The sequence below is a fragment of the Moschus berezovskii genome, chromosome 4, assembly GCF_049115385.1.
Source record: "Moschus berezovskii isolate FMDL1 chromosome 4, NW_MosBer_1.0, whole genome shotgun sequence".
NCBI classification, from domain to species: Eukaryota; Metazoa; Chordata; class Mammalia; order Artiodactyla; family Moschidae; genus Moschus; species Moschus berezovskii.
The window spans coordinates 19,621,530-19,636,608 of record NC_142463.1 but is presented as its reverse complement, the minus strand read 5'-3'; the positions used below and the strand labels follow the sequence as shown (position 1 = coordinate 19,636,608).

The window sequence follows — 15,079 nt, the reverse complement described above, 5'->3', positions numbered from 1 at the left end:
CTTAAGTCATTTCATACTTTACAGAGATCTAATGTGCTTGTATTTGTGCTGTTAATTCTAGTCAGAAGTTTTAAAATTTTTTCCAGGGAATACAGACTCACATATCAGAAGCCAACTTGGTAAACTCTTACTCCTTTAAGAGTCAGCTCAAGCATTACTTTCCTATAAAACCTTCCCTGTCTTTTCTAGGACGACTTAGGTGTTCCTGTCACTATATATGCCTACTGCACCTTAGATATATCCCTGGCATGGCGTTAATGATGTTGTATTGTAATTTACTGCATTTGTCTTCACTTAATTGTCAACAACTCAAGAGCAAGAGCCAGATTTTTCTTTTATTCATTCCCCGCCTCTAGCCCATAACCCCAGGCTGGAAATGAGAGTATGTATCAGTAAGAGAATAGGATAAATGTGATGTTTATACTGTGGCTAGGGAGTCTTTCTTATTCTGGTTACTGGAGTTGGAAATGACATGTTTATCATTAGTGAATATCAATAACCTAAATAAAAATAAGATTAGTACTGTGTGTATTGATTTTATTACATTTTTCTCTTGGTTTTCTCTGTGATTACAGTTTTTAAAAATGGAATTTCAAGCAGTTGTAATGGCAGTTGGAGGGGGATCGCGAATGACAGACCTGACTTCCAGTATTCCCAAACCTCTGCTTCCAGTTGGCAACAAACCTTTAATTTGGTACCCACTGAACCTGCTTGAGCGTGTTGGATTTGAAGGTGGGTTATGGCAATGAGATACACTCACAAAACTTTTAGGGTTCTTCATCCCAGTAATTTGTCAACTTTATGAGGGTGAGAGAAATTAATGAAAGAAGACTAGGACTCAATGTTGGCTGGAGACTGGCCTCTTTAAATTAGAAACTTTGGAGTACTCTATTGCTGTGTGTAAAAGGTTGAGAAGATAGTGCTAAGTGATTCTTTTTTAGAGCTGGTCTCCACAGTTATCCAAGATAACCCTGGAAGGATATCAGAACATAATATGAGAATGACCACATGCCTCATAGTATTTACTGAGAACCTGTATGTGCCAGGTAGTATATAAAACACTGGAGTACAGAATTGAAAAGGTTAACTCAGGCCCTGATTTCTAGAACCTTAAAGTCTAGTGGAGAGATACACGTGTAAACAGATTGTATAATGTGATAAATGTTATAACAGAGGCACATTATAGGTGCTTGGTATTAATATGAGGAAGATACTGTTTGAACTTGAGAGATTGAGAGAAGACTTTACAGAATAGCTGACCCTTGAATTGACTCTTGAAAAATAGATTGACATTCTGACCAGTGTGAAAGAAGTATTCCATACAGAAGTAGTAAATTTTGCAGAGATAGAGTCATGATCAGCACATATTCTCGCAACTACATTTCTTTCCTTTTTTTTTTATAACTACTTTTCATTTTATGTGGCTATAATATCAGTGTGTATTCTCTGGTGGCTCAGTGGTAAAGAATCTGCTTGGCAGTGCAGAAGATGCAGGTTTGATCCCTTGGTCTGGAAGATCCCCTGGAGAAGGAAATGGCAACCTGCTCCAGTATTCTTGCCTGGGAAATCCCATGGACAGAGGAGCCTGGTGGGCTGTAGTCCTTGGGGTTGACAAAGAGTCGGACATGACTTAGTGACTAAACAACAACAGCAATACGAGCATAAGAGGGAATAAAGGTAATGAGAGAAATAAACAGGCATTATACTATGTAGGGCCTTGTATTCCATGTTGAGGAATTTAGATTTTTTTTCTTGAAAGCAGTGGGAAATCAGTGAAGAACCTTTTTTTTGGCTGTGCCACAAGTCATGTGGGATCCTAGTTACCTAACCAGGGATCAAGCCCATGCCCTCTGCAGTAGAAGCACAGGAAGTCCTGAAAGGCTTATTAAACTGAAGTTTAATATGGTTAAATTCATGTTTTCGCTACTCTAAGTCCTTTCTATCTTTATATAAATTTCAGAATCAGCTTATCAATTTCTACAAAAATAGTTGCTAGAATTTTGATTAAGACTGAATTGAATCCGTAGATCAGTAGGAAGAGAATTCACATCTTAACAGTATTGAGTCTTCTGATTGAAGAACATGGTATATCTCTCCTTTTATTTAGGCCTTTTGTAATTTCTCTCAACTTACACAACTACTTTATAGTTTTCAGTGTATAGGACTTACACATATTTTATTATATTTATTTGTTCAGTTCAGTCGCTCAGTTGTGTCTGACTCTTTGCGACCCCATGAACCGCAGCACGCCAACCTCCCTGTCCATCACCAACTCCCAGAGTCCACCCAAACCCATGTCCATCAAGTTGGTGACGCCATCCAGCCATCTCATCCTCTGTTGTCCCCTTCTCCTCCTGCCCTCAATCTTTCCCAGCATCAGGGTCTTTTCAAATGAGTCAACTCTTCACATCAGGTGACCAAAGTATTGGAGTTTCAGCTTCAACATCAGTCCTCCCAATGAACACCCAGGACTGATCTCCTTTAGGATGGATTGGTTGGATCTCCTTGCAGTCCAAGGGACTCTCAAGAGTCTTCTCCAACACCACAGTTCAAAAGCATCAATTCTTCCCCACTCAGCCTTCTTTATGGTCCATCTCTCACATCCATACATGACTACTGGGAAAACCATACCTTTCACCAGATAGACCTTGGTCAGCAAAGTAATGTCTTTGCTTTTTAATATGCTGTCTAGGTTGGTCATAACTTTCCTTCCAAGGAGAAAGCGTCTTTTAATTTCATGACTGCAATCACCATCCGCAGTGATTTTGGAGCCCAGAAAAATAAAGCCACCCACTGTTTCCACTGTTTCTCCATCTATTTGCCATGAAGTGATGGGACTGGAATCCATTATCTTAGTTTTCTGAATGCTGAGCTTTGAGCCAACTTTTTCACTCTCCTCTTTCACTTTCATCAAGAGGCTGTTTAGTTCTTCTTCACTTTCTGCCATGAGGGTGGTGTCATCTGCATATCTGAGGTTATTGATACTTCTCCCAGCAATCTTGATTTCAGCTTGTGCTTCCTCCAGCCCAATGTTTCTCATGATGTGCTCTGCATGGTTCACATATTGCTGAAGCCTGACTTGGAGAATTTTGAGCATGACTTTACTAGCGTGTGAGATGAGTGCAATTGTGCGGTAGTTTGAGCATTCTTTGGCATTGCCTTTCTTTGGGATTGGAATGAAAACGGACCTTTTCCAGTCCTGTGGCCACTGCTGAGGTTTCCAAATTTGCTGGTATATTGAGTGCAGCACTTTCACAGTGTCATCTTTCAGGATTTGAAATAGCTCAACTGGAATTCCATCACCTCCACTAGCTTTGATCATAGTGATGCTTCCTAAGGCCCACTTGGCTTCACATTCCAGGTTGTCTGGCTCTAAGTGCGTGACCACACCATCATGATTATCTTGGTCGTGAAGCTCTTTTTTGTACAGTTTTTCTGTGTATTCTTGCCACCTCTTCTTAATATCTTCTGCTTCTGTTAGGTCCCTGCCATTTCTGTCCTTTATTGTGCCCATCTTTGCATGAAATGTTCCCTTGGTATCTCTAATTTTCTGGAAGAGATCTCTAGTCTTTTCCATTCTATTGTTTTTCTCTATTTCTTTGCATTGATCGCTGAGGAAGGCTTTCTTATCTCTCCTTGCTATTCTTTGGAACTCTGCATTCAGATGCTTGTATCTTTCCTTTTCTCCTTTGCTTTTTGTTTTCCTTCTTTACACAGCTATTTGTAAGCCCTCCTCAGACAGTCATTTTGCTTTTTTGCATTTCTTTTTCTTGGGGATGGTCTTGATTCCTGTCTCCTGTACAGTGTCACAAACCTCCATTCATAGTTCATCAGGCACTCTATCAGATCTAGTCCCTTAAATCTATCTCTCACTTCCACTGTATAATCATAAGGGATTTGATTTAGGTCATACCTGAATGGTCTAGTGGTTTTCTCCACTTTCTTCAGTATCAGTCCGAATTTGGCAATAAGGAGTTCATGATCCAAGCCACAGTCAGCTCCTGGTCTTGTTTTTGCTTACTGTGTAGAGCTTCTCCATCTTTGGCTGCAAAGAATATAATCAGTCTGATTTCAGTGTCGACCATATGGTGATGTCCATGTGTAGAGTCTTCTCTTGTGTTGTTGGAAGAGGGTGTTAACATAAATGATAATTATTCCAATTTCCAGGAAATTTGTTGCTAGTACATAAAAACATAGCTTTTTCATGCTGCTCTGTATCCTACAACTTTGCTAAATACACTTATTATTAATTCTGGCAGCCTTTTGTGGATTCCTTAGGATTTTTTACAATTTTACCTAATTGACATTTATAGAACATGCCACCTAGTAAAGCAGAATGCACAATTCTTTTCAAATGCTAAGAACTTTAACCAAGATAGACCATATTTTTTTGAAATAAAACAGGTCTCAATAAATCTTTGAAGATTAAAATAATACAGAATATATTCTCTAACCACAGTAGAGTTACATTAGAAATCAATAACATAGAGGTATCAAGAGAATCCCTAAGTATTTGAAAATCAAACCACATATCCGTACATAACCCAAAGAAGAAACCACAAAGGAAATTTAAAAAACAATTTTATTAGAGTGTAGTTGATTTACAGTATTGTATTAGTTTCAGGTGTACAGCAAAGTGAATCTGTTATACATACACATATATCCACTCTTTCTTTAGACTCTTTTCCCACATAGGCCATTACAGAGTTGAGTAGAAGTCCCTGTGCTATACAGTAGGTTCTTATTAGTTACCTCTTTTATATAGTAGTGTTTCTACATCAATCCCAAACTCCCAATTTATCCCTCTCCCCTTTGTCCCCTGGTAGCCATAAGTTTGTTTTCTACTCTGCTTCTATACAAACTTCATTTGTACCCTTTTTTTTTTAGATTTCACATATAAGCAATATCATATGATGTTTATTTTTCTGTTTCTGACTTACATGATTCAGTATGATAGTCTCTAGGTCCGTCCATGTTGCTACAGATGGCATTATTTTGTTCTTTTTTATGAGTGAGTAATATTCAACCAAGTATATTTACGACATCTTCTTTATCCATTCCTCTGTTGATGGGTATTTAGATTGCTTCCATGTCCTGGCTATTGTAAATAGTGCTGCAGTGAGCACTGGGGTGCATGTATCTTTTTTTTTTTAGGTATCTTTTTGAATTGTGGTTTTCTCTGGATATATGCCTAGGAGTGGGATTGCTGGGTCATATGGTAGTTTCAATTTTGAGTTTTTTAAGGAACCTCCATGCTGTTCTCCATGGTGGCTGTACCAATTTACATTCCCACCAACAGTGTAGGAGGGTTCCCTTTCCTCCACACCCTCTCTCACATTTATTGTTTATTGTTTTTAGATTTTTTTAGGTGATGGCCATTCTGACCAGTGCAAGGTGACAGCTCATTGTAGTTTTCATTTGCATTTGTCTAATAATTAGTGATGTTGAGCATCTTTTCTTGTGCTTTTTGGCCATCTGACCACAAAGGGAATTAGAAAATGTTTTTAACTTACTGAAAATGAAAATTCAATGTTTTTAAATTTGAGGGATGTAGCTAAAGCAATGTTTAGAGAAAATTTTATAACTAAGTTCTCTGTTAGGAAAGAAATGTCTCAAATTATCATCTAAGTTTCTACTTTGACAAAGTGGACAAAGAGAAGCAAATGAAACTCAAATAAGTAGAAAGGAGATAAAAATGATAAGAGTAGAAGTAACTGAAATAGAAGCCAAAAGCGTTAGAGAAAATCAGTAAAACCAAGAGATGATTCTTTAAAAAAAAAAACAATAGAATTGTTAAATCTTTAGTTAGACTGATCAAAAAAAGGGGAGAAGGCATAAATTACTAATAACAGGAATGAAAGATGAAACATCACCACAAATCCTACAGACATTAAAAGTTAATAAGCAAGAGAGTTCCTTGGTGGTCTAGTGGTTATGATTCTGCGCTTTCACTGCCATAGCCCAGGTTCAGTCCCTAGTGGGGAATTGAGATTCTATAGCCATGTAGCACAGCCAAAACAAACAAACAAACAAAAAAGATAATAAGCAGATGTGAACAACTTTATGGTAATAAATTTGAAATACAGATTTTTTTTTTAAATTGCTTTGAGAGCTGTATGAAGAATTAGTGTGAGGGGGTCAAGACTATAAGCAAGGAGATGAGTTAAGAGATTGTTACAAAAGTCCATGCTAATAACAAAGAGGGCCTGAACTAAGGCATTAGCACTAAGGATGGCAAAGAGGCCCCATTTGGGAAAGTTGTTGATTCATGGGGAAGGGTAATGGAAAGAAAGGGATGAGTTCCCTCTACTTTCTGCTTAGGTAAGTAACTAAGTGGATGGTGATGTCAGTAATAGGAGAGGAAATGTAAGACAATGAACAGGTTTGAGTGAAGACAGTGAGTTTGGCTTTGGCCACAATGAGTTTGAGGTGTCCTTTAATTAGATATAGCAGATTAGAATACCAGATGGAGGTGGTGCCAGATCCTGGGCCCCAGGCTTATGATCCAGTGTTTATTCCACTCATACTTTCTTGAGACAGACCCATGAACACTTCTTTGCAGTGGTCTGTGTGATATTGACATTGAGATGTGTTTTAGAAAAGATTTTGTTTTTAGAGCTCAATATCACAGGTGAATGACACATCTCAGTACAATTTTAAATATACTACTTTCCTTTAATAAGTTCTTATGGCTTTGTCATCTATCACTTTTTGTTTCCTCTTGCTGTATATCTTTAGTTATATTTGCGGATAGTCTTTTGTGGTATATTAAATGCCTATTATATAGAAAATTCCTTCTGAATGAGGCTAACTCAGAATTTGGAGAATGACTCCTAAACATGATATTTTGGAGTAGATCTATAAACTCTTTGTTCATTCTGTTCATATTCATTATTTTAGGAAGTTCATAGCCCTGCTTAGCATTAGTCTTTCCATAATGAATAGCAAGGAGAGATAAGAAAGCCTTCCTAAGTGATCAATGCAAATAAATAGAGGAAAACAATAGAATGGGAAAGACTAGAGATCTCTTCAAGAAAATGAAGAGATACCAAGGGAACGTTTCACGCAAAGATAGGCACAATTAAGGACAGAAATGGTGTGGACCTAACAGAAGCAGAAGATATTAAGAAGAGGTAGCAAAAATACACAGAACTATACAAAAAAGATCTTAATGACCCAGATAACCATAATGGTGTAATCACTCACCTAGAGCCAGACATCCTAGAGTGTGAAGTCAAGTGGGCCTTAGGAAGCATCACTACGAACAAAGCTAGTAAAAGTGATGGAATTCCAGGTGAGCTATTTCAAATCCTAAAAGATGATGCTGTTAAAGTGCTGCTCAATATGCCATAAAATTTGGAAACCTCAGCAGTGGCCACAGGACTGGAAGGTGTCCGTTTTCATTCCAATGCCAAAGAATGCTCAAACTACTGCACAATTGCACTCATTTCACATGCTAGCAATGTAATGCTCAAAATTCTCCAAGATAGGCTTCAACAGTACATGAACCGTGAACTTCCAGATGTTCAAACTGGGTTTAGAAAAGGCAGAGGAACCAGAGATCAAATTGCCAACATCCGTTAGATCATCGAAAAAACAAGAGTTCCATAAAGCCTTTGACAGTATGGATCACGACAAACTGTGGAAAATTCTTAAAGAGATGGGAATATCAGACCACCTTACTGCCTCCTAAGAAACCTGTATTCAGGTCAAGAAGCAGCAGTTAGAACTGGACATGGAACAATGGACTGGTTCAAAATTGGGAAAGGAGTATGTCAAGGCTGTATATTGTTGTCCTGCTTATTTAACTTCTATGCAGAGTACATCATGAAGCACCAGCTAGAATCAAGATTGCCAGGAGAAGTAACAATAACCTCAGATATTCAGATGACACCACCCTTATGGCAGAAAGTGAAGAGGAACTAAAGAGCCTCTTGATGAAAGTGAAAGAGGAGAGTGAAAAAACTGGCTTAAAACTCAACATTCAAAAACAAAGATCATGGCATCTGGTCACTTCGTGGCAAGTAGATGGGGAAACAGTGGAAACAGTGACAGACTTTATTTTCTTGGGCTCCAAACTGTAGATGGTGACTGCAGCCATGAAATTCAAAGACTCTTGCTCCTTGGAAGAAAAGCTGTGACAAACCCAGACAGCATATTAAAAAGCAGAGACGTTACTTTGCTGACAAATGTACGTCTGGTCAAAGGTATCATTTTCCCAGTAGTCATGTATGGATGTGAGAGATGGACCATAAAGAAGGCTGAGTGGAGAATTGATGCTTTTGAACTGTGGTGTTGGAGAATACTCTTGAGAGTCCCTTGGACTGCAAGGAGATCCAGTCAGTCCATTCTAAAGGAGATCAGTCCTGGGAGTTCATTGGAAGGTTGATGCTGAAGCTGAAGCTCCAACACTTTGGCCACCTCATGCGACGAGTTGACTCACTGGAAAAGACTCTGATGCTGGGAAAGATTGAAGGCAGGAGGAGAAGGGGACGACAGAGGATGAGATGGTTGTAAGGCATCACCGACTCGATGCACATGAGTTTGAGCAAGCTCCATGAGGTGGTGAGGGACAGGGAAGCCTGGTGTGCTGCAGTCCATGGAGTCGAAAAGAGTCAGACATGACTGAGTGCCTGAACTGAACTGACTGGTCCAATTATGAGACTGACTGTCCCATGTTTATAGTTAACTCCCTTCACTCGACGTAAAATCTCTCCACCCTATGGAAATGTCACCTTCTTGAAATCCCAAACAGTGTCAGTCACCCTGTCCTCTATGTTTTCATCACACTTTGTTTTTCTGTCTCAGTATCTTTTAAGGTCTGCTTTATGCTGTAGTTAGTGGCATGTTAGACTAATCTTCCTGAGACCAGGTACTGTGTCTAATTCATCTCTGTAACATCAGCATTTTATATATGGTATATACTAAATTGGACTTGAGTTCATCATCAGTTCAGTTCAGTTCAGTTGCTCAGTCATGTCCGACTCTCTGCGACCCCATGAATCACAGCACGCCAGGCCTCCCTGTCCATCACCAACTCCTGGAGTTCACTCAAACTCATGTCCACAGAGTCGGTGATGCCATCCAGATGGTGATGCCCCCATCTCATTCTCTGTCGTCCCCTTCTCCTCCCACCCCCAACCTTTCCCAGCATCAGAGTCTTTTCCAGTGAGTCAACTCGTCGCATGAGGTGGCCAAAGTATTGCAGTTTCAGCTTTAGCATCAGTCCCTCCAATGAACACCCAGGACTGATCTCTTCTAGAATGGACTGGTTGGATCTCCTTGCAGTCCAAGGGACTCTCAAGAGTCTTCTCCAACACCACAGTTCAAAAGCATCAATTCTTTGGCGATCAGCCTTCTTCACAGTCCAACTCTCACATCCATACATGACCACGGGAAAAACCATAGCCTTGACTAGACGGACCTTGGTTGGCAAAGTAATGTCTCTGCTTTTTAATATACTATCTAGGTTGGTCATAACTTTCCTTCCAAGGAGTAAGCGTCTTTTAATTTCATGGCTGCAATCAGCATCTGCGGTGATTTTGAAGCCCAAAAAAATAAAATCTGACACTGTCTCCACTGTTTTTCCATCTATTTCCCATGAAGTGATGGGACCAGATGCCATGATCTTTGTCTTCTGAATGTTGAGCTTCAAGCCAGCCTTTTCACTCTCCTCTTTCACTTTCATCAAGAGGCTTTTGAGTTCCTCTTCACTTTCTGCCATGGCCTGCCTCAAAAGCCATCCCTTCCATGAAGCCTTCCTTAACCATTTTCATGTCTAAAATTTCATGTTACGTTTCTTAAGAATAGGAGCCATGTTTAGTTCATTTCTGAATTCTCAGTGCCCGTTTGGCCTTTAGGTATTAAATGTAATTGTATTTGTTGGTTGAATGGGTGAGTTAATGACTGAAAGAAAGCTAAGTGGGAAAAGGAAGAAAGAAGGAAGGAAGGTTAAATGATATGAAAAAGGAAGAAAGAAAAGAAGAAAGTGAAAAGAGAGTGATTATGGTGAAAGGGAGAGGTAATTGAGCACTATCATGAAACACATATAGAAATTGTTACACTTTAGAGATGCTAAAATCTAATCTTCAGATATCTGCAACACATGTTATATTGCAGTGGATTACATTACCCTGCCAAAGATCCATGACAAAACCACAAGTTTTTGTTAATTGATGGCTATATGGATAAGGTGAAGGCATCTATTACATGGAAATTGTCTGTTACTGGATTCATTGTAATCTTCAGTGAAACACTAATAGCCATCTGATGGGAAGTGGTGATAGCTCTTTCTTTGTAGTGAATGAAGTTTTAAAATGTGATCCCAGGGTTTCCCTGGTGGTCCAGTAGTTAAGACTTCATGCCACCAGTGCTTCACAAGTTCAGTCCCTGGTCAGAGGAACTAAGATCCCACATGCAGCATGGCGCGACCAAAAATTAAAACTAGAATAGAATAGAATAAAATATAATCTCATTGGTATATGGTTTAATATGTGCTCTTTTGCATTCTTTATGTCAGGAAGAAGTGGTGTGTAATATATTAACATATTTTATCTTAGATCTCTTGCTTACTGGTTTTGTGTACCCTGAACAAAGTCACTTCATATCTTTTAGTCCAAGTTTTCTCATTTGTAAAATTGAGGAATTTTTACAAATTTTTAATAATTTGCTGTAAGAATTAATTGAGAAGATGCGTGTAAAGTGTGTTGCAAAATCTCAATAATATTAGCTGTCATTACTAAATCTAGAAACAGACCAAATCTAATTGAAGTAGTGTAACCATTGTCTAAATGAATGAGAATTTTTGCACTTTTCCTTCCTTTTTTTTTCATGCTATAGAAGTCATTGTCATTACAACCAAGGATGTCCAAAAGACTTTGTGTGCAGACTTCAACAAGATGAAAATGAAGCTAGATATTGTGTGTATTCCTGATGAAGCTGACATGGGAACTGCAGATTCTCTGCGCCACATATACCAGAAACTTAAGGTGAAAAACTGTTTATTGATTTTTTTTTTGTTTATTCGTTGAAAATAAATATCATCTTATGTTTTCCCAATGCATTGCAGTTTACAGTGTGTTTTAAAAAATATATTCTAGTACCCCATACTTGGTTGCGCATGTTTCAACTGCTGTGTAGTTTGGTTACCAGTAAAGATTTAGACCTCATGCGACGAGTTGACTCACTGGAAAAGACTCATGCTGGGAAAGGTTGGGGGCGGGAGGAGAAGGGGACCACAGAGAATGAGATGGCTGGATGGCATCACCGACTCTGTTGACATGAGTTTGAGTGAACTCCGGGAGTTGGTGATGGACAGGGAGGCCTGGCGTGCTGTGATTCATGGGGTTGCAGAGAGTTGGACACGACTGAGCGACTGAACTGAACTGAACTGAAAGATTTAGACACTCAGTTGTCACAGTCACTGGTTTCCAGTATTTTTCAGTCATAATACATCTTTATAAAAAAGATACATTTCTAAAGTACTTCAAAAGATTCCATTTATATAAAGTTCATGAATAAGCAAAACTTATGTATAAAAAAAAAAAAAACTTATGTATAGTAGGGGCTTCCCTGGTGGCTCAGCTGGTAAAGAATCCACCTGCAATGTGGGAGACCTGGGTTCGATGCTTGGGTTGGGAAGATCCCCTGGAGAAGGGAAAGGCTATCCACTCCAGTATTCTGGCCTGGAGATTCCACAGACTGTATAATCCATGGAGTGTCAAAGAGTTGGACATGACTGAGCAACTTTCACTGTCATTTTCATGTATGGTATACCACCAGTTGACTTTGCAGATGAGAGATTGAGTGGAAAGAAATAGGAAGAAACTTTCAAAAATTTCGTCTCCCTCACATGATAATATTTGAAAGTTTAGTCTCCTTTGATTAAGCAACTAACATGAGTGGGCTTCCCTGGTGGCTCAATAGTAAAGAATTCACTTTCCAGTGCAGGAAACACAGGTTTGATCTCTGATCTGGGAAGATCCCACGTGCCTCAGGGTAACTAAGCCCAGGCACCGCATCTGTTGAGCCTGTGCTCTAGAGTCTGGGAGCCGCAACTACCGAGCCCACGTGTTGCAGCTACTGAAGCCCCCACGTAGAGCCCGTGCTCCATAGCAAGAGAAGTCACTACAATGAGAAGCCTGAGTACCTCAACTTGAGAGTAGCCCCTGCTTGCAGCAACTAGAGAAAAGACCGTGTAGCAATGAAGACCCAGCACAGCCAAAAATAAATAAATAATAAAATTATTTTAAAAATTATATAGCAAGTAAATAAAAATTTAAAAAAAATTATATAGCGAGTCTATGGATATGAGGATGCAGTCTCCCACATGGTCTGTGGCACATAAACTGAGAAAGATCCACTGTTGACTATTCTAAAATTGATGTCCTTTGTAAAAAATTCATTCTGATAATGTCATCTTATTTGAGTTGGGGAGCAAAATTTCTCCTACTATTTCTGGTGACTGCAAACAGATATATTAATATTTTCTGCCTATCTATGCACCAGAGAGCAAAAAATTAATGCAGATATTTACATGGCCTTTCCCTTCCTTTGCGTGCGTGTTCAGTTGAGTCCAACTCTTGGCAACCCTGTGCATTGTAGCCAGTTTTTAATTCTTGTCCAGGCAAGAATGCAGGAGAGGGTTGCCATTTCCTACTCCAGGGCATCTTCCCAACCCAGGAATCAAACCCTCATCTCTTGAGTCTCCTGCATTGGCAGGCAGATTCTTTTCCCACTGAGCCACCAGGGTAGCTGTATACATAGTGTCCATTTACTGTGTATAAATGTATTTTACGTTTATACACAGTAAAATACACAGATATTAAGTATATAGTTTGATGAGTTTTGACAATTACATACACTCAGGTTGTGCTGTGCTCAGTCACTCAACGTTTACAACTGTGACCCCATGGGACTGTAGTCCACCAGGCTCCTCTGTCCATGGGGATTCTCCAGGCAAGAATACTAGAGTGGGTTGCCATGCCCTCCTCCAGGGGATCTTCTCAACCCAGGGATCAAACCCAGGTCTCCCACATTGCAGGTGGATTCTTTACCATCTGAGCCACTAGATTTTCATTATCCAAATCTAGAACATTTCCATCACCTCTCACAGTTCCTCTGTGCTTCATTTTAGTTAATCCCCCACCTTTAAAGTCAACTGCTATTCTGATTTCTGTCACCATATGTTAATTTTGCTTGTCCATGAACTACATATAAATGAAATCATATAATTTTATTTTGGTTTCTTTTGTTCAAAGTATTTTTCAAATTCATATTATTACTGGTATAACTAGTTTGTTATTATTTATTGCTGAGTAGTATTCTGTTGAATAATACCGCTATTTACCCATTTTTCTGTTGATGGTCATTTGCATTGTTTCAAATTTTAGATATTATGAATAAAGCTATTACGAAGATTGTTCTGCAGATATTTTTGTAAAAATATTATAGTTTGAAAAAAATACATTATATTTTGTAGGATTTACTGTATTGAGAAACGCCAGATAGTTTTCTAAGTGGTTGTACCTTTTATACTTCTGTCAGCAGTGTATAAGAATTGCATTTTCTTCACATCTTCATCAACACTTGGTACTGTCAGTCTTTTTCATTTTAACCTTTCTAGTGGGTATTACATAACACTATCTCATTGTGGTTTTAATTTGCTTGTCCCTGGTAATAATGATGCTGATCACATTTTCATGTGATTATTGACCATTTGTATATCTTCATGGAATGTCTATTCAAGACATTTGCCTTTTTTTTTTCAGTTGTTTGCCTTTTTATTATAGATTATAGAAATTATTTGTATATTATAGATATAAGCCTTTTGTCAGGTGTGTGTTGTGAATATTTTCTGCCAGTCTCTGGCTTCCCTTTTTATATTCTTAATGATGACTTTGATGGCCAAAAGTCTTAAATGTTGATGAAATCCAAATTACCGATTTTTTCTTTTATGGTTAGTACTTTTTTTTTTTTTGCCATACCACAAGGCATGCTGGATCTTAGTTCCCCAACCAGGAATCGAACCTGTGCCCCCTGCCCCCTGAAAGCATGGCGTCTTAGCCACTGAACCACCAGCAAAGTCCCCTGTGGTTGGTGTTTTTTGTGTCCTAAGAAATCTTTGTTTACCTTAAGCTTAAAAAGACATTCTTTTGTATTTACATCTAAAAATGTTATAGGAATAAAGGTTTACTTTTTCCTGTATGAATATTCAGTTGTTCCTGCATCATTTGTTAAAAAGACTTTCCTTTCCCCACTGAATTGCTCTGGTCCCTTAGTTGAAAATCAGCTGACTGATTATGTGTGTGCTATTTCTGTTTTCTCTTCTTTGTTCCATTGGTCTGTTTGTCTTGTCTCTGCTTCCGTACTACATTTAATAAAGTCTTGATTATCTTAACTTTATAAAGTTGGTCTTGAAATCAGGTACTATAAATCTGCCAACTTTGTTCCTTTTCCTTAAGATTGCCTTGATTATTCTAAGTGCTTTGCATTTCCACATAAGTTTTAGAATTAGTTTGCCAGTTTTTAGCCAGAAAAATGCTTTCTTGGATTTTGATTGGCATTGCACTGAATCTTTTGGTCATTTTGGGGAGAGTTGACATCTTAATATTGAATCTTCCAATCCTTGGACATCTACTTATTTAGATTGCCTGTAATTTCTCTCAGTAGTGTTTTTTTAAATATTTTCAGTATAGAGGTGTTGAGCATCTTTCAGTAATTTTATTCCTATTTCATCAGTTTGATAATATTGTAACTAGTACTTTTCATTCTGTTTTCTAATTGTTTATTACTTGTATATAGCCATACAGCTGGTTTTTATGTATTAGCCTTGTACCCCATGACCTTCTTAAATTGTAGATTCTTTAGGATTGTCTATATACAGCATGTTGCTTGCGAATAAAAACAGTATTACATCTTCCTTTTTAATCTTAATGCCTTTCATTTCTTTTTATTGACTTATTTCCCTGGCCAGGGCTTCTGGAAGTTCAGTGTATATAGACATTTTCTTTTACTTTTTGGCCTTCTTTTGTCTTTCTGTGCTTTCATACAAGTAGATTTTGGTGCTTCTAATCACATG

At 38.4% G+C, this 15,079-nt stretch overlaps 1 protein-coding gene across 1 annotated transcript in view; it reads left to right on the top strand.

Moving 5' to 3' along the window:
* The window catches only part of EIF2B3 (eukaryotic translation initiation factor 2B subunit gamma), a 123,194-nt gene that overhangs the window by 2,280 nt on the left and 105,835 nt on the right, over nucleotides 1-15,079 (top strand). Inside the window, exons 2-3 of the mRNA XM_055401792.2 lie at nucleotides 576-732; nucleotides 10,840-10,988. Coding sequence (XP_055257767.1) covers nucleotides 585-732; nucleotides 10,840-10,988 — 297 coding nt within the window. The 5' untranslated portion in view covers nucleotides 576-584. The remainder of the gene's footprint in view (nucleotides 1-575; nucleotides 733-10,839; nucleotides 10,989-15,079) is intronic.